This window comes from Penicillium diatomitis (assembly GCF_028827545.1).
Source record: "Penicillium diatomitis strain IBT 30728 chromosome Unknown utg000003l_segment0_segment0, whole genome shotgun sequence".
NCBI classification, from domain to species: domain Eukaryota; kingdom Fungi; phylum Ascomycota; class Eurotiomycetes; order Eurotiales; family Aspergillaceae; genus Penicillium; species Penicillium diatomitis.
Window position 1 is genome coordinate 3,234,365 of NW_026623175.1, and position 18,323 is coordinate 3,252,687.

General features: G+C 51.5%; 5 protein-coding genes across 5 annotated transcripts; 2 read left to right on the forward strand and 3 right to left on the reverse strand.

The window, feature by feature from the left end:
- Positions 1-573: 573 nt before the first annotated feature.
- N7539_003201 (histidine kinase-like ATPase domain-containing protein) lies at positions 574-5,846 on the reverse strand (the record flags this gene model as incomplete). Its single annotated transcript, XM_056932803.1, has 2 exons — positions 574-5,656; positions 5,719-5,846. 2 exons carry the CDS (start codon positions 5,844-5,846, stop codon positions 574-576), a joined length of 5,211 nt encoding a protein of 1,736 aa, XP_056792762.1.
- A 641-nt stretch (positions 5,847-6,487) lies between these two features.
- On the forward strand, positions 6,488-10,969 carry N7539_003202 (TRAPPII-specific subunit TRS120; the record flags this gene model as incomplete). Its single annotated transcript, XM_056932804.1, has 2 exons — positions 6,488-6,653; positions 6,729-10,969. The coding sequence occupies 2 exons, from the start codon at positions 6,488-6,490 to the stop codon at positions 10,967-10,969; spliced, it is 4,407 nt and encodes a 1,468-aa protein (XP_056792763.1).
- A 763-nt stretch (positions 10,970-11,732) lies between these two features.
- On the reverse strand, positions 11,733-12,955 carry N7539_003203 (SDR family oxidoreductase; the record flags this gene model as incomplete). The annotated part of the gene is made up of 2 exons (XM_056932805.1): positions 11,733-12,710; positions 12,827-12,955. 2 exons carry the CDS (start codon positions 12,953-12,955, stop codon positions 11,733-11,735), a joined length of 1,107 nt encoding a protein of 368 aa, XP_056792764.1.
- Positions 12,956-13,220: 265 nt separating this feature from the next.
- On the reverse strand, positions 13,221-15,127 carry N7539_003204 (Sec1 family protein; the record flags this gene model as incomplete). Its single annotated transcript, XM_056932806.1, has 3 exons — positions 13,221-13,859; positions 13,924-14,949; positions 15,014-15,127. 3 exons carry the CDS (start codon positions 15,125-15,127, stop codon positions 13,221-13,223), a joined length of 1,779 nt encoding a protein of 592 aa, XP_056792765.1.
- A 452-nt stretch (positions 15,128-15,579) lies between these two features.
- Positions 15,580-17,452, forward strand: N7539_003205 (lysophospholipid acyltransferase; the record flags this gene model as incomplete). Its single annotated transcript, XM_056932807.1, has 3 exons — positions 15,580-15,664; positions 15,736-16,854; positions 16,968-17,452. Coding segments are annotated over 3 exons (1,689 nt in total), but the record flags the coding sequence as incomplete, so codon positions are not given.
- Between the last annotated feature and the right edge of the window lie 871 nt (positions 17,453-18,323).

An 18,323-nucleotide genomic window follows, 5' to 3' on the forward strand; every position in this document is an offset into this window, starting at 1 on the left:
TACCGCCGAACGGAGGCCGAACGACGAAAATCCTGACTTATAATTTTCTCGTTTCAGATCTGCGAGACGGCTGGAAGTTGGCTTTTTCCTGAGGATTTGACTAGCGCTCCCTTAGCCCGATCGAGTCAATGAAATATTTCCCGTGGGGACTCCGCGATTGCAAGCCCTTCTCCGGTGGATAGAAAAGAGTGTCCAAAGAAAGAGGAGAACTGTATTGCGGATAGTGCTAATTCAATCGATAGCGATCGGCAAGATCACGTCGATCAATCCAGCATTGTTTGATGAATCATCCTGTGAAATTCGCCGTTAGAAAATGTCAGATCGTAGGTTGAACCTTATTTGGACGTCCACGCGCAGCGCTTAAGTAATCAGGCAAGAAACCTCTCCCGTCGGGGCTGTCAAGACTCAAGTCCGATCTTGAAATCGGGTGTTTGAGTTCTCTATACGTCAAAAACTAATACCCGAAGTGAATAAAGACAAACAAAAAATCTCGGTCTCAGAGAAGTCATTCGGGTCAGGTCTATCAACAATATATACGTGTCGCCAAACCCTGCGTCCCAAATCTTGACCAATTCACTGCTGCCGTGGCTGCGGTAGTGTGGCGAGCTTTGCAGCGACTTTGGGGAAATATTGAGCCACAAAGCCCTCGGTATAGTAGCTGTGTGCAGAGCTATGATCGCCCACGAGGTTATGAGCCAATTCATGGCACAGAATTACCCACCAGTAGACGATCGCGTCGGTCCGGTCAGGTTTGGCGCTCTGAAGCAATGCCTGCTCCTGGAGTTGCTGGAAATAAAAGTAATTGCAGAAGATGCTACCAGCGCGATTAAAAGCAATGGTCTTGCCACCGGGGTCGTAGAAAATGCTCAAACTGTCTGCCCGCATAGCGAAGATAGAACCACAGTCTAGGAGAACCGATGCAAAAAGATTGATACCGTTGCGGTTGGTGGCGAGGAAGGCCGACCGATCTGTGACGGTTCTCACGAACAGCACGTTCACACCACTGGGAAGAGTCGCAACAAATTCAAGATCATGGCTTGGTCTCTCATCACAGTACGATTTGCTTTCTGAGATCTGGTTCGTCTCGGGTCGGCTGTACACGTCGGACGACCCGTGGGGTCGGCATGCTTGAACGGCGGAGAGGAGTTCTTGGTTCAATCGATGAGGCGAACTAACCGAGGCGGTCTGTTCAGGTCGCTTGTTTTGTGGGTCCGAGGCAGAGTACGGAGGAGGCGGCTGTGAAGATACGTTGCTCTCATTGAGTAGCGATCGTGACTGCTCCGATGTTGAAGACGAGGGGTTTTTATCTAGTCCAAAGCGCTTTGTCAAATTCGCAAATAAGCCACGGGGGGCCCTTTCGGGCACAGAGGGTTCGGCAGGCTCGCTGTGCTTGTCTATCGCGGTTGACTTGCTCTTCGGTGATTCAGGAAACACGCCTGGCATTGGGCTTTGTGACTGTTGAACGGGCTGTTGGGTGGGATGCTGCTCTTGGGAACGCTGAGCCTGAGCCTCAGCCCAAGCGGCTTCCTTCGCCTTGAGAGCCTGTCTTTCCTCTTCGAGCTGTTTCTGTCGCTTATCTTCAGCCATTCGAGCCTCGTGAGCTTTCTGTCTCAAAATACGCTCCACATTGTAACCACGAGCACGGAGCTCCAAGAGATCAGTCTTGAGCATCATCTCCAGCGTCAGAGTAGAGTGAAGCTTGGGGCGTTTGAGTATCAGATGCACAAGAGACTGGCTGATCTCGTAAATTTCATATTCACCTGGACAAATACACAGACCCCATCCAGTGGACAAGCGCGCAACAATCGCACTTCTTTTTTGAGTATGGGACGCCCTGCGGCCCGTCAAGGAACGAGTCAACGTCATTGAGTTGACAACTTGGACGACGAAGCTAGTCTCTAGCCATCTTGCCCCGTGCTGAATTGAATCGGCCGGTTGGTCATGCAAGAACAGTCGGGCCCGCTCCAGAATGAGTTTGTGCAGTCTGGCACCAGAACTTTGATCGGCCGCAACACTCCCGAACCGCGTTTGCTCTTCAACTAGACTGCTCAGTGGCACAGCGCCCAGTGCTGAATAGAAATTTTCCAATGCCTCCTCCTGTGGCGCAGCCAGAATGTGCTCTTTGAACAGATTGAAGCTCTGGAAATCATCCACGACAACAAGTTCTTTCGCCGCAGCCAGACTCCACTCCCGAATGTCCAGATCTTCCTCTGCGTCCATGCTTTTGTCATTTGACGGGCTTTTACCAGTTTGCGTTGTCGCCTGGGCAGGAATATCTCGGCTGGCTAGAAGAAACTTGGCTCGCTTCATTTCGCTGAACAGCTCTCGGTCTTTCTTGAGCACGGGGAGGTGCTCCGCCAATGTTCGCAGAAGCATCAAATATTTGTCAGAGCTTTGGAAGGTTGCCGAAATACGAGCGGGCTCTCGGACTAGCATGCGAGCTATCTCATTTTTAGTGGGTTCCCTCCTTGAACCAACTGCCATGAGGAAGAGATTTGCTTCTTGTCCAAAATCAACAAAGTCGAATATGTCCTTGTAGTCTTCACCGTCACCCAGGTAGCAGAGCCTGGGTGCGACAAATCGAACTCGGGGCCCTTCCTCGGATGCACCGCTTGCGGTAACAGGAATAACTGGGGCATTGCCGACCCGCTCAATATCTTGTGAGCTCAAGTCCGAGACTCTGCTAGCCAGGTACTTGAACATGCTTCGCGCATCTCGTTGTGTGGAAGGGGGCTGACGGATGAGGATCTGCAAGCATTCGGACAATGGGGGGTGGGCCTTCACACCCAATTTAGAAGCATGAGGGTGGAGACGCCTCTGCAGGATATCGAGCCCGAACAAGGAGGCACCTTCATCGGTGAAACATCTTTTCGGTGTACTTAATTTGTCTGCGCCTTCCACGGGAAGGAAGGGTACTGTGACAGCGCCAATATCAAATGCGGCATACCCGTTGGTGTGGTATTCATTCAGAAAGTAGATCAGGGCTTTGTTTTTCCGTGTCACATCTTTTTCTGAATCACTCATGACCATGAGTCGAACAAGTTCTGAACCTGTCGGGTAACTCTTCAAGCCCATCATGCTCAAAAACTTGCCTTCATTACTAGCATTGTTGTAAATCCCAGGCCACTCAATGATGGGCAGTCCCAGGGCGCGGAGTGAATCTTTTGGCTCATAAAGTTCAGCGATCTTATACCGGGTGCCATGGCTTTGGGAGTCATTTTCTGCAGTGCAAGTGCTTGTATTTTTGAGTCTCTGGATGTCGTTGGCTGGAATATCCTCACGAACAGATGCCAGATAGCGGATCAGGTCCACATGGTTCCATCGTCTAGTCGGTGGGCCTTTGACATCGGTGGAATCCGGAGAATTGATGAGCCTGTCGAAAATAACGCCCAATTCGACAGTCTTGCGAACGCCCAAGGAGACGAGGAATTTCTCTTTGACGCCATTCAGACCATGCACGACGGGTAAATCGTCGAACAGCCTGACAGAGGCGAAATATGTCTGTGTTGGCTGCTTCATCCCGAACCTTGTCGGAATCACAGTCTTGGGCTGTAAAATCTCAACAATTGCTTGCCGCGAGGCTGAACTCAGGGTTTCCCAGACCTTGGACAAGACCGGAAGCACTTGCCCAGCGAATGCGGGACTCTTCAGAATGTTTTGCTCATGAGTCAACAAGCTCTCGTCGTTTGCATTGGTTACAAGCCATCGGGTCCACGGTACTATCTGCAGCTCGCCCCAACCGAAAGCCTCCAATTCTGCTTTGCTCTGCGATTTTGTGAATTTGAAGGGCATCACCGCGGGGGGGACCGGCAGATCAGCCGGTATCCTGTGAGGATTCAAAAATCCTGCGATGTCGGCAAAAACGATGAGTCGCGTAGGGTTGCCGTCTTTGTCCTCATCGTTGGCGACAGCGACTCGCAACAGGCTCTTCACCGAAAGCTCGTCAAGTTGTCCATTAACGGCTTTATGGCCTAGCCAGGATAGGAATTCTGAGATCTGGCTAGGTCGCAAAGTATGAGACTCCAGTTCGCGTTTGATGTCAGAGACAGTTATCTCTGTCACAAGCCCGAAGTCTGTCAATTTTTGCACAAAGTCTTTGGCCTCTAGCACCAATTCGTTCGGCAAAGCTGGAATGGAATCCATGAAGCTAAGATCTTTAGGTGCGATGCGAGTCTGGTGACTCGGGATCACACCGCATGTTGAAAGTATCTCAATGGAGGCGTTTTTGTTACACATCCAGAAGGCATCCTCTATCGTCTGTCCCAGCATGGAGGAGGGTGTTGATTCGCGGAAAACAAATTGGTTGGCGGTATGAATCGCTTCCGGAAGAACGTCAATGATATCCTCCTTTCGAATACTGGACGTGCGCGTCGATCCAACTGTAGCAGCAATTTTCTGCTTGATTGTGCTCATTTCTGTCGACCATGCGATTCGGCAGACGATACCCACTGCTCTTAGCATTTCAATATTCCACTTGCTAATATAGCGGGTATTGAGATCAATACTTTCACGTTCCACGGTTGGAATCACGGACGGCGCAGATACATGAGCGTTGAGGCCCGTTGTTTGTTGCGTAGGGAACCCAATGAATATTCTCCCAGCTTTAGTTGGGAGGATTGATGCCAGAATGTCAGATTGCGATTCTGACCCGCCAGTTGCGATATTGGCATCATAGGATGGTGTCAATATGGCGATGGTTGCCCTCTTCGGGGGCGGCTTTCGAGTAGCTCGTTCTAACTCTTTGCTAAGCGACGTGCTGATTGAGGGTTGAATTGACGCGGTGTTGATGTGTAGAAACACAGTCGCCCTCAACATTACAGTCATACTTTCTGTCTCGTCGGCACGGTCTGCTTTGGGGGCTTGAATCTGCTTTTCGGGTCCGGCCTGACTGGTGAACTTGGAAAAGAAGCTGCGCAGAGAGCTTGTAGTATCACGCAGGTTGTCCAGGCGGAACATGCTGGCATTGGGATTCCACTCGACAATGCGCATCCAAGCGGCATCGACTTGAGCAATCTCCTGGATTATGGTAGTGACTTTCATGAGCCCGTCGGTGGTTCTTGTTTCAATGTCTCTGGGGATCGGCACAATGACGCCAGGCGCGGTTTTCTTTGAAAGCTTCAGCAGATTCCAGTCGTCCAGCCACAGTTCAATCTCTTCTAAAGCCACGAAGGTTAAGCTACATGACAAAAATTGGCACAGCTGCATCAGCTGTGGGACTGGAGAAGAGTCATTGCGGTAATCCAGTACGAAAGTGGTGTCTGCTGACGGCGTGTCACCCGTGTCAAGGCGACGCGTGAATAAGGCGTTGCCCTTCCAATAAAAAGCCATCGCGTGATTGCCAGATGAAACAAATGGCTCTTCACAATCGTCGAAAACACTGTAGAATCCAACACCAAATGCTCCGATCTTTGTCTCGTCCGGATTTCCGTCGGCAATGCGCTTCAACCGGGCCCAGTCCTTCTCACTAAATGGAGAGCCGTTGTTTGATATCAATAAACGTCGAAGTGTATGGTTTGATATCGTGTGCTTGAGGAGAGCTGTGGGATCTGTTGATGAGGGGGACGGAACTGTCGTAGAAGGCAGAGTTTCGAATTTGATAGTCACTTTGGTTGCGGAAGCATCGGCGGCATTTTGAATCATTTCTCGAAGTACAGTCCTATGATTATATGATTAGCCTCTTGACAGTCCTCTAAGACATCACGCAAGCTTTGTACCAACCATTTTCCAGAATATCGAGCAAGAACTTTGGAGATGAGACCTCGAGTATCCACCGTGACAGCCTCCTCATCCGCGCCGGACCCCATGGTGCGGGCTTTGAGCGCATTGTAATCCATTTTGAGAGCCATACTGAGATACTTGAATTCAAGCGACAGGCTTCAATATTTGGCGTATTCAATGTCATCAGCGGAGGCGATACTTTGCTGATATCAGTTGTGTTTTGGGCGTCTCCCAGCCCAACAACAATGTCTCGCGGAGGAAAAGAGAATGGAATAAGTAAATGCCGTTAAAAGCTACACACGGCGTCACTCCTATGTATAGCGCCAAGCTAATGAGAGCCGAAATCCTGGCTCCGATCGGACAACTCAGGATAACATCGCCCGTACTGACAGCTCGACACTTCGGTGACAGCGGAGACATCCCCTTATCAGGCGGCCTCGATCTCTTATCAGCTTCGGACCCTCGTCTACCTCCATGTCGGGTCCGTTATGCTTATCTAATCACTCGCTGTTCCCACTCTCCGCGGGCCAGCGCAGTCAAGGTATTTGTGTCCATGCGGAGTAATTGTCCTCGGTCGAGCTCAAAAAGCCTGCCCCCTCGAACGCCAGAATACATTACGCGGGGCACATCTTGCTGTTGTATTTTCTGTGCTCTAAGCTTGAGCTCCTAAGTCTCATTCTTCGGCCCTGAGCGCATTTGCATTTACTCTGAATGCGGGCCTCAAGCTGTCAACCGCCGCTATTTACCCCATCCACCTTCGCACGCTACAATGGGGGTTGACACACTTTCTCCAATTGCGCCGGTGCGCTTTAGGGCTTTACTTCTTCCAATTGGGAAAATCAAGCGTTCACGGTTCTTGAGTTTTGCTTCAAGACTTCAAGCGGAAAATGTGGTGCGACTGGGGGACATTAGTCCCGATTCTCGACCAAATCGAAGTACGCAGTCGCGAGTCTTCACGCATGACAGTATAATCCTCTAGTGAGGCCATTGCTGACCATGCGGCCTCACAGACATGTTCTCTCCGCTTGCCTTCCCCACTGGTATGATTCTCTACGACCTGTCGTTCTCCGTACCCCCGACCGACCACCTAGAGCTCTTTCCGTTCGAGACGCACCGAGAGCCGCTTGTTGTTATTGCAATCGCGGATGGCACAGAGCTGTCCGAGAGTAAAAACGCTAGTTCGAACCATCCTGCGCCGCAAGAACTGGATCAGCTACAAGAAGAGCTCGAAACCTTGAAGGACAACCATCCGCGAGCGTTGGTGAATCAGCTTTTGATTTTTGACTACGATGGCCTTGACAATATCACGAACGGTCCGGAGAATGTGCTTTGGGTTCCTCGACTAGAGGCCTCCAAGGCGACGACTATGAAGACCGTTCTATGTGACGTGACGTCCGTCTTGTTGTCAGAATTGGATCAATTTGCCAAAACTATTCAAAACATTCCTTCCATAGACTCGCCACGAGCCTCGTCGTGGGGCCCAACTCGACAGCCCGAGCTGCGATCACGATTGATGGATCGAGTGTTGAACAGGATGACACTTCCCGCGCAGATGCCGTCCAACCCGAATGGGTCCCTGCCGGATACAGTCCTGAGTTCAAAAACAACGTCTCCTGCGCCATCTGAACATGAAACCCCTACCACGTTCGATGAAATCACCCGCTCTATACATCTGACTCGAACGAACTCGGGAGGGCGAAGCCCTGCAATAGCGTCGCCAAAGGAGCATAGTCGCGATCGTATGTCTGTCAGCGGTCTAAGCGCCACGGACAGAACGAAGAATCGCATCAAGGGCAGATCCGGAGTAGTCGTCGGCACACTCTTCCTGCAGGCGGGAAGGTGGCCTGACGCCTTGAAAGAATTAGTCGAAGCAGCAAACAATGCGCGGGCTGCTAGTGACTACATCTGGCATGCTAAGTCACTGGAGAATATTCTAATATGTCTTGTGATGCACGCATGGGCAGGAATGGATTTTCAAATACCTTCTATTCTCTATCCTGTCGCCGATAAAGCCTCCAGAGCTGTGAGAGATGCTCTTCAGGGACCAGCTGCCCTCGGGAATCGTCTTGTATCTCTCCAAAATCTGACCAACTTGCTACCCGATCTTTCGAACACCATCGTCAACCTATACATTCGGGCTGCGAATATGACCGACGAACCTCTTCCGCAGTTGATATTTTCTGAGACCGTAATCCGACTGTCGAGATTAATCGTATCAGCTCGCGTTAGAGACGGCGGGCTTGACGATAACGCCTTGAAACATATTGTTATGAACGAGCCGTTGCTTCCCTTGCTGCAGCCGGAACTACCACGCGGCACCGTGTTGATGCGCAGGTCTGATATTGCCAACTTCCTCTACCGTGCTCTACCTCTTGCTGCTGAAGCCGAACTGCCCGCCACCGACTCCGTTCCCATTATTGCGGGTGTCATTTCCGTTCTGAATCTCCTCGATCTGCCCCGTAAGAAAGCATTTGTGCTTCGCGAGCTTCTTACTGTCATTGTACCCAGCCTTGTGCAGGCTCGAAAGATCGGTGCCGCAGAGGCTGGAATCCATCCTGCTGCTGGTTTAGGGTCTCTTAATGACACGGCCTTTGATGTGAATGCGCTAGATATCGGTCATGGCAACATGGAGCAGAGTGTCCGCCTCCTTCTAGCGTCAATTGGTGAGACTTATGGTGCCCAGCCATCGGCATCTCACGAGTGGCAAAAGCGACAGAGCCGAATGTCTGGTAGTGGGAGTGAGAAAGAGCTGCCCGCCTATGATTCCCTTTCAAGTATTGTCGACCGCACGTTCCGTCATATTGCCCTCGATCAGTACGGTGATCTCAACCTCAAAGTGGACGTTCTCAAAGCATGCATCAACTGCTGCGAGGCGCTTCCCGACTTTGATGGCGTGCTGCGCTTCACGGTCGAGCTACTGCAGACTATTCGGGGAGAATTGATGCTCAGCGAGGGTCAAAGGATACCGCCACGTCTGCCCCGTGACGAGCAGATTCGTTTATTGAACAACATCAAGCGTACGGTCGACGCTGGAAATCGGCTCGGTGCGTCGACCATGGCTGCTGAATATTGGGATGATTTCTTGGTCCGCGACGTACAATTACTGCCCTTGCCTGACGCACGACGGCCTGTCAGTAGATTGAAGACAGAATTGGACGCAGCCACAACTAACTCAGAGAAGGCGAAGAAAGATCCTTTTCTCTATAACCCCTTCGCAAAGCCGAGCAGCAAGGCCCTGGAGATCTTGACTGTCACTGATGAGCCTGCATCATTTCGAGTGACGCTTCAAAATCCTTATGAGTTTGAAGTTGACATTGAATCACTGCGGCTTGAAGGCGAAGGGCTCAGATTTGTGGCGGAAGCCGAGAACATTGTAATTGCTCCGCTTTCTCTTCAAGACGTCCTGGTCTTAGGTACCGCTTACGAGGAAGGAAGCCTGACTATATCTGGCTGCTCAGTGAAGATACGGCATTGTCGGGAACGCAAGTTCCTCATTTTCAAGTCAATATGGAGGCCGCTTCCCGAGGTCAAATGCAAGCGGACTGGTCTTTCAGCAAAGCAACCACTCTGTGACCGCCCACTGTCATGGAGCTCAGTTACAGCCAAGGATGGAAAAGTGTCTACCAAAAAGGGCCCTGAAACGGATTCTTGCCAAGTCAAGGTCATAGGCAGGCAGCCATCCATGATTATTGAATCAATGTCGCTTTCACAGTCAGCAGTAATGCTCCTCGAAGGCGAAATTAAAACATTCTCGGTCACTCTTCAAAACACGTCCGCATGCCCTGTGGACTTTGTGTTGTTCACATTCCAGGACTCGACTACCCGTCAACTCCAGTCAGCATTAACAAACAAAAACCTCCAGCCTGTTGAGATCTACGAATTAGAACTCAAACTTGCAACTCAGCCTGCCCTGAGGTGGAGACGGGAGGGTCCGCAGTCTGATGACTGTTTTATCGCTGCTGGAGGGAAAGCAACGTTTAATGTGGATGTCTTGGGCAAGCCTGGACTGCAAGATACGACCGTTCAGATTGATTATTCATACGTCAACAAGGAACAAAACCAGCTGCCGGATGTGTTCTATACGCGGCAGTTGTTCGTTCCTCTCACAGTAACCGTCAATGCGAGTGTGGAGGTTGCTCGTTGTGATATTTTGCCATTTGGAGGGGATTTTGCATGGAAAAATAATCTCAATGGTTCTTCTGAATCGACCGAAGAAGCATGTGGGCTTTCTATGTCTGCCAGCGTGGAAGACCCGTTTTCTGGGATTTTGACTCGACTGGGCAATGGTGCATATGGATCAGATCACTGCATTGTTCTACTGGACGTGCGGAACGTATGGCCCAGTCCACTTTCCGTCTGGCTCCGCGTGAACGAGCATGCCATCGCACAAACCCCAGAATCCTTCAAGGACAATAAAGCAGGTCAATACGCTGTCGACGGCCATCTGCAACCCGGCCAAGTCTCGCGGTTCGTGCTTGTGCTACCCCGCGTCTATCTGGATAATCCATTTGCAAGCATTCCACTGGTCAACACGGGCAATCGCCGGCAATACGTCGTCAGTGCAAACAAACTCACTTTCGAAGCCGAAGGAGCTTCTCGCGAAGCCTTCTGGTTCCGTGAGGAGCTTCTGAAGCGTGTCAATGGAGGGTGGTCTGAGCCCGCAACTGGCCGCAAGGGATCCATCGATTTGCGCAATATCCGACTGAATACGCGCATGGTGGAGGCTATGCGTCTCGAAGACGTCGAAGTTAGCTTTTCCCTCTCTGGCCCCGAATCAAAAGACAACAAATCGAGTGTGACACAGACCGGCCGTTCCAAATTCCATGCACAAACCGACGACCTTCTCACTCTGACCGTCACCGTTCACAATCGCTCCTCCCGCTCTATTCATCCAATTCTCCGCCTCCAGCCCAGTCTTCGTCACCAGCCGAATAACATCGCGCTTGATCTCACCCGCCGTCTCGCATGGACCGGTATGCTTCAGCAAGCATTGCCCGTCCTGCCAGCCAGAGAATCAACCAAAACCACCATCGGGCTCACGATTCTCTGCCGCGGCGAGTACGAAGTTGGCGCTAGCATCGAAGAAGCCAGACTTTTGCGTCCGTCAGAAGAGAGTGGTAAGGGTGACGGTGCCGGTACGACTACTCAATTCAGAGAAGACGGTATTGAGGACACATTTGGTGCGGGCGTTGTAAAGCGTCGACGCATCTGGCACGCGAAGGAAGGTTGTGTTATTCTGGCTCATCATTAAAAAGGCTGCTACGATTAAATGTGGACGTTCTTGATGATTTTTCCCGTATCATGACGAAAATAGATGCACATACTAATACCATTCTCATTGATTCCCTTCCTTTCATCTTCTAGGTTGAGCTTTTCATGGTGTGAAGCCAAACATTTCATGTGATTTTTTGTCATCCAAAAAGGTCAGGAGCAATTAGGCTAGTTCATCATAAAGGTACAAAACGTAGATATTCCGATGAGGGTCACGATCACTTTCTTCGCACCCTCGAGCTTCCTAATGAATTGATGAGAATTCAGTATGTGTGGAGAATCTAAAACAGGTTTCTCGCAATCTGACCACTATAAAACTCAGTCAACTGGCGTGGCTGGACATGCAGAACAACGATGTAATCCTCGTTCAGCCTGTGGTATAGGCACACCAGACAGCTCTTCCATCGTGACAGCTGTTCTCAATTCCGACAGAGGGCCTCCTTGGGGATGAGACGATTTCCTAAAAAAAGCTTGGCGGCTTGCCGAGACTGTTCGGGTTGTTGAGGGCCTACTCACGGTGAAGATCGGGCTGATCAATCCAACCCGAGGACACATTTGAGAAAGCCATGGCCCTCGGCGCGTGTATTTGCTGCGACGCTTCGTCGGCCATTTCCTTTTTTTTCCTTTGAAAAAAAGGAGCTGAAACAGGCCCATGTAGTTGGGCAGGCAAAGGTCAGAGCGATGCCTGACTCTTTCCATTCTTCTCCGGATGGGATATTCTCTGCAGCCTCGTATTTGAGGGTTCACCCACTGCCGCCATCGCCATCCCCGCCATCGGCACTATCAGCGGGTGCAGACCTTTCACGATTCGCAGGCGCAGGCTGAGACTCTCCCAAGGGAAAACTCAAATGCTTCCAGTCTTCAATCTCCTCAATGATACATTTGAGACGATCCCGAATACTCTCCACGGCATAGGTACCAAGGATCAATCGTAGAGGTGGATAAGAGCAATGGCCCAGTTCCCACACCAAATGCGCAGCTTTCACCGCAGACGCAGGCTGCTTGTCACCTAGCCACATCAGCATCCGTCTGGCATGCGCTGCAGGCGATGTCGCCGTGTTATACGGCTCGCTCGGCGGCTTGACAAGGAAGTGGCCGTATAGCGGTAGAGGCGAGGAGAGATTGTGCTCGGATGGGTTGGCTGCCATGACTGACGGGGACACCAGATCTCCCAAGTCATCCCGTCGCATGTGACCGGGTTCCACGAGAGTCGCCTTAATATTGAAGCTGTCCACTTCATAAAGCATACTCTCCATCAAACCCTCCACCGCATACTTTGACGCGCAGTACGGTCCAAGTCCAGGTACCCCTAGCGCACCTGATGTAGAGCTGAAAATCAAGTATCGACCCGCGCGCCTTTCCCTGAAGTGCGGCAAAGATAACTGAATGATGTTCAGGGTGCCGGTGAAGTTGGTCTCGAACTGATTCCGAATATCGAACTCGTCCTGGTCTTCACATGCACCGATCACGCCGTAGCCGGCGCAATTGGCAATAACGTCGATGCGGCCGAAGCGCTTAATCGTCCGATCTATGACTCTTTTCACAGTCTCTCGTGCCCGAACATCACACAGCAAGCCGAGGCAGTTTTCGTGTTCGGCTTCCAATTCTTGCATGGCTTCGGGACTGTTCTCGAAGGTCCGGCCGACGGCGGCGACGAGATCATTTCGGGCGAGGGTGGTCTTGACGAGCGAGCGGCCCATGTGACCAGTGGCTCCGAAAATCTGCTCGTTTTGAGTGGAACAGGTCAGCCTTTCTGCGCACCAGCGATCATGATTTACCGCGGAAGACGGTAGCCGCACGCGATTGAGAAAGCGGGGAGAACAATGGGTGCGCTTACCAGCCATACGAGACGTTTGGGGGGATTTTGCGGTCCAGGAGGGTCGGTCGTAGAAGGAAGATGCAACCGTGAATCGCGAGACGCAATGGGAGAGCTGGGCCCCTGACGAGCAGGCGAATGCTGCTCCATTGTTGTGCGGGGAGGAGGAATTGGAGAAAGCTGGAAACACGAGGGGTACTTTTGGCGGTGGAAATCTCATGCGGACCTCTCCGCATTGACGGAAACTCCACTTTCGAGCTTGAAAGCATCGAAAACAATTATAGGAGTCCGGTCGTTTACATATTGCCAGTAATGAAACCTGTGTTTTGACGACAGACGCTCTTGTTTTCATCCATTGATCAATCAAATTATCATATAGGTGCTATTGTCAAGACCCAGCCCTGTCAATAAAAATCTACCGCCCGACTTCCCTCCGCAGCCGTCCAGCAGCCGTCGTAGGACCTGGCTCTGGCCAGCTGCTTACAGCGTCGTCAACTTCTTCAAGGAATGTAGTACTGTTGTGGACAGATGTGCCACTCAGAACGACACGCACACCAGGAGAGCTGGCATTGACTTGGGCAACCATCTTCGCCTCCTCGTAGGTCGTACCTCCAACCATGAAGATGATGATGTCTTGAGGTTTATCCCGTGTGTGTCCGCTGCCTTCCAGGAACGGATACTGTAGCTCTTTCAATCGGCCCTTGATGAGATTCTGGAGGGTCATCTCGAGTCTGGGTGAGTGTTGCGTGTACACATTCTCAACGCCCTTGAGACCCTTGAAGCGATCCCTGGCACCGGAGAAGAAGGATGTTGACTCAAATAGATCAGTGAAACCCCCAGCTACTGGCGGGGCTTGGAGAGAGTGATGGTAGGCGAGAAGCTTGGGGATTATGTTAACACGATGGGAGGGAACATCGCCCGCAGTGACGAGCAGATCCAATAATACCGGAAGAGAGTTATTCGACATGCTTTCGTAACGAAGACCGTAGAGGGCAACGAGGCGCACTTTGCAGTCGGCTGGAACATTCGGCAATGAGATGATGCGTTGAAGAGACTATGCGGGTCATTAGTTTCTCTTTTGTCAGTAGCGCTTGAGTAGGGCTTGAAGGTCTTCTTACCTTAAGATCATTGGAGTGGTTGTCATTACAGGCCAAGCTTTGCTCCAATTCGCTGACGTCCAGCAGATTATCTTCTCCAACCCGTCGACTCAGCTCACCCACCAGAGTAACATGCTTGCTGACATTACCCGACAGCTTGCGAAATTCAGGGTAGTCCTCTACAAACCGTTTCATATCAGCGATTGAGTCGATGTTCATGTTACTCTGCGTCTTGGCCTGGTATTGCTCCACGTATTCTTTGATGTTTTGACCCAGATCACCAAAGTTCTGGTACATGTTCTTCTTGAAGAAGGGATCTTGATCCTGCGCAAGGACAATTTCTTGTAGCTCAGGCCGGATATCAGGGACATCACGCAGATTGACTCTCCCATTGTGAATTCCGAGGAGCTCGTGAACCATAGCTTGGTAGGTCCATTGTGAAAGCAACGGGGTGATGGGATCGTCGCGCCGATCCAAAATGAGCAGGATCGGCGGCGTATCCGTCCGACGGAAGTTAAAGAGCTGTTCCTCCTGGGTGATATGATATCTGACTTCCGTCGCCAGTTTTCTGGCTAGCAGGCTATTCTTCTCGTAGCGGATCAAGGGGTTCTTCTTCAACGCAAGCAACAGGGCCAGGGTTCCTCCCGTGGCCCGCTGCAGCGAGTCGGGGTTCCAGAGGTCCGGCGTGTGGCTCCAGAGCCGCGAAAGCGGGAAGCCCAGATTCAAGTTGGATAGATCCGGGTTGATGACCCAAAAATCAGCGAATTGTTCCTGCACGCATTGTACGACTTCGTGGCTGTCTGCCTCGGCTAGGCGCTCGAGCGAGGACTTGCGGATTATGTTACTGAAATAGATGAAATATTCGCCGTATTTGGGATCGCGGAGCTCGTCGATCAGCAATTGTAACGAATTCGAGGAAGGTCGCACAAAGCACAAGCATCGCAAGTGACGCATCTTCTCTCGCGCGGTGTTGTCCAGGCGGTCAATGAGGTAGACCTCGTGGTTCAGGAGCGCGGACTGAGTGATGGCGGTCGAGACAATGGAGACCTGAGTAGGAGGCAATTAGTCTATCAAGTCTCGGATTGTATTTTGAGTCAAGCGCAAGTCCCACTGTCTCACTATCCAAGAGCAAGATCTTCATCTTTGTCGACGATGATCCTGAAGCCGACTCGCCGGCCGTCACCATCTTGGAGATGTAGCCCGAGACGGCCGCGACAACGTCCATGGTGAAAGAGCGGTGCGCCTGGGGCGCAAGCAATCGCAAAGGAAGAGTTTCGACTCAAGAGACAGGCAATGAAAGGACAACAAAACGACAAGTCGCAAGTGAGAAAGAAGCTCTGTGGAGTCGTGGACAGCAGGTACGGCTGGTCAGTCTGGATGACAGTCGAAGGGCCGCGGGGGTTCAGTGAGAGGTGGAGCCTGTCCAGGTGGTCGGTCATTGATTGCATTTGGCGCGTCTGCTTCTCCCACATGACGTCCTCACCGACGATCTTTCTCCAGGCCTTCTTTTTCCCTCCTTCTCTAGTCGCTTTACTGGCTTCACTTTTTGCGAGATTCTTCCAGTGCATGTATCTCCCATTCTCAAAGACTGGTCTTCCATCAGGGTCGGCAACATGTTGCCCTATATAAATGCTTGTTCGTCACTTTCGTCACTGCGACTTTTGATTTTCGCCAGGAGAAGCTATAGCTTGGGTACCTCGGGCTAACCTCGCCGCAGTTTTTAGCTATCCGGCTGAGCTGACAGGTGCTTCGGTGGATGAGCGTACGTACCTATCTTCGTCTTTAAGCTTGACGGACACGTCTTCCGTCAAGGATTCTAATATCTTGTTCCAGTCAAGCTGCTGGCGTCTTTCTTGATCTCTTACCCACTCGCCGCTTTGCTGAAGCGCGTTCCGGATGCGCAACCGTGGAAGAAGAATGCCTTCATCATTGGAGCCTCGCTGTTCTATCTGGTGGGCCTGTTTGACCTGTGGGATGGCCTGCGAACATTGATCTATAGTGCCGCAGGCACATATGCCATTGCCTACTATATTGATGGCTCGTTGATGCCCTGGATTGGATTCCTGTTCCTCATGGGTCACATGTCGATCAATCATATCCAGCGCCAAATCCTCGACGACGCTCAAGTGGTGGACATCACCGGAGCGCAGATGGTGCTAGTCATGAAGCTGTCATCTTTCTGCTGGAACATCCACGACGGTCGCCTTCCTCAAGATAAATTGACCGAGGCGCAAAAGTACTCTGCCATCACCGAGTTCCCCAGCATTGTCAACTACATCGGCTACGTGATGTTCTTCCCGTCGCTCTTTGCTGGTCCCTCCTTCGAATACGTCGATTATCGTCGCTGGCTCGATACCACACTGTTCGACATACCGCCGGGAACCGACCCGGCCAAAGTCCCCAAGACCCGAAAGAAGCGCAAGATCCCACGCAGCGGCACTCCGGCTGCTAAGAAAGCTGCCATCGGTCTATTTTGGATTGTGGCCTTCCTTCAACTGGGCTCGTGGTTCACCAAGGACTTTATCCTTACCGATGCGTTCATGGAGTTCTCCTTCCCACGTCGAGTCTTCACCGTGTATATGCTGGGCTTCACTACGCGCCTCAAGTATTACGGAGTGTGGTGTCTGACCGAGGGAGCATGTATTCTGTCCGGCATGGGTTACAATGGGTTTGACCCCGAAACTGGCAAGGTCTTCTGGAACCGCCTGGAGAACGTGAATCCATGGAGTCTCGAAACCGCGCAGAACTCCTACGGCTACCTGGGCAGCTGGAATAAGAACACCAACCATTGGCTGCGCAATTACGTCTACTTGCGTGTGACTCCAAAGGGCAAGAAACCTGGTTTCCGCGCAAGCATGGCCACATTTGCGACCAGTGCCTTGTGGCATGGTTTCTACCCTGGCTATTACCTTACATTTGTGCTAGGGTCTTTTATTCAGACGCTTGCGAAGAGTAAGTTATCCAGGCTTGGCCAATGCATGAGCCCCATCCCCAGCCCTCTAAGAGGACATGCATGGTGTTTTCCAACCTCCTCCTCATCGACCCTCCTGCTAACCTTCTCACAGGATTCCGTCGCTACGTGCGCCCCTTCTTCCTCACCCCCGACGGAACCAAACCTACCCCCTACAAACGTTACTACGACATCGCCAGCTGGCTCGCCACCCAACTGACCCTCGGCTTCGCCGTCCTCCCCTTCATCTACCTCGACTTCACTGAATCTATAACCGTCTGGTCCCGCGTCTACTTCTACGGCATCATCGGCACCGCTTCCTCCATCATGGCATTCACCTCCTTCTCCCCCGTCCGCTCGTACCTCACCGCCCAGCTCAAGCGCCGCAATAGACCGCATGTCCCGCGCACCATGAGCCAGGAGACGATCCACCCGCCTACCCTGGGCTTATCGAATGATCTGGAGCGGGAATTCGACGAGGCTGTTGCGGAGATTCGTGCGGAAATTGACTTAAGGAAGCGCAGGGGAAGCGTGGCGACGATGCCGACTGGAGAGGATTTGAGACATGCGGTGGAGCAGAAAATTGGTCGGAAGCTGTGATCTGGGAGCTGGGAGCCTTCTAAGCTCAGTCAAGAAAGAAAGAAGTTGAGAGAGAGTCCTCCAGGACTGGATACTCCTGCCGTATTATCTTCATTGTAATGATTCATCGGACACGATGACCTGGTCGTTCAGAGATACTTGTGTATGGTACTATGCACCCGAAACCGAACGACTACCCTGTATAGAATAATGAAAGTGAAGCTAGATAGTGTTTTCTCACGATGCGCATGAATCGTGACATTTTGGACGTCAACCAACGTACATTCCGATCTTACACCAATGACGATGAAACTGAAAACCACACAAAGGAACACCATGTACAGTCCACCCGACCTTCAAGGTCGGGCAGGCGCTTTCTTCGAACCATTCAGATACACTCATACCTGAAATGGACAAAAGCTTACCTCGTCCTTCATAAAGTTCGCCTCCCTACCAGCGGAGAACCTCCCGCCATGTTGTCTTGCGGGAGATCGTATGAGGTCGGGAGTTTTTTCACAGGGGTATTGAGTTTCATTCAATTTCTCCAATCTTCTGGGCTCACCTACCTAATGTGGACGTCAGTATTCATTCCCATCGGGGACGGCACGTCTTTACCAGTGGGAATTGGGGTGGATGCCTCGAGGGTGAACACTGAAATAGGGCAGGGCAAGGGAGTGCCCGTACTCGATTCAGCATTGTCTGATCACTCTCGTGGGAATCAAAGCGAGAATCCGGAAAGGTGCCGGGCAGAGCTCAGGTGGACGGGTGGATGTCTGGTAGAACGGACAAAGGTGGGAGGATTGAGCTTTATGTGGTAGATTGCAGGGTTCAGGAAACGACTCCATGAAACAGCCAACCTTGAAGGACATGTTTGGGTCTTTTTGAATCTTTG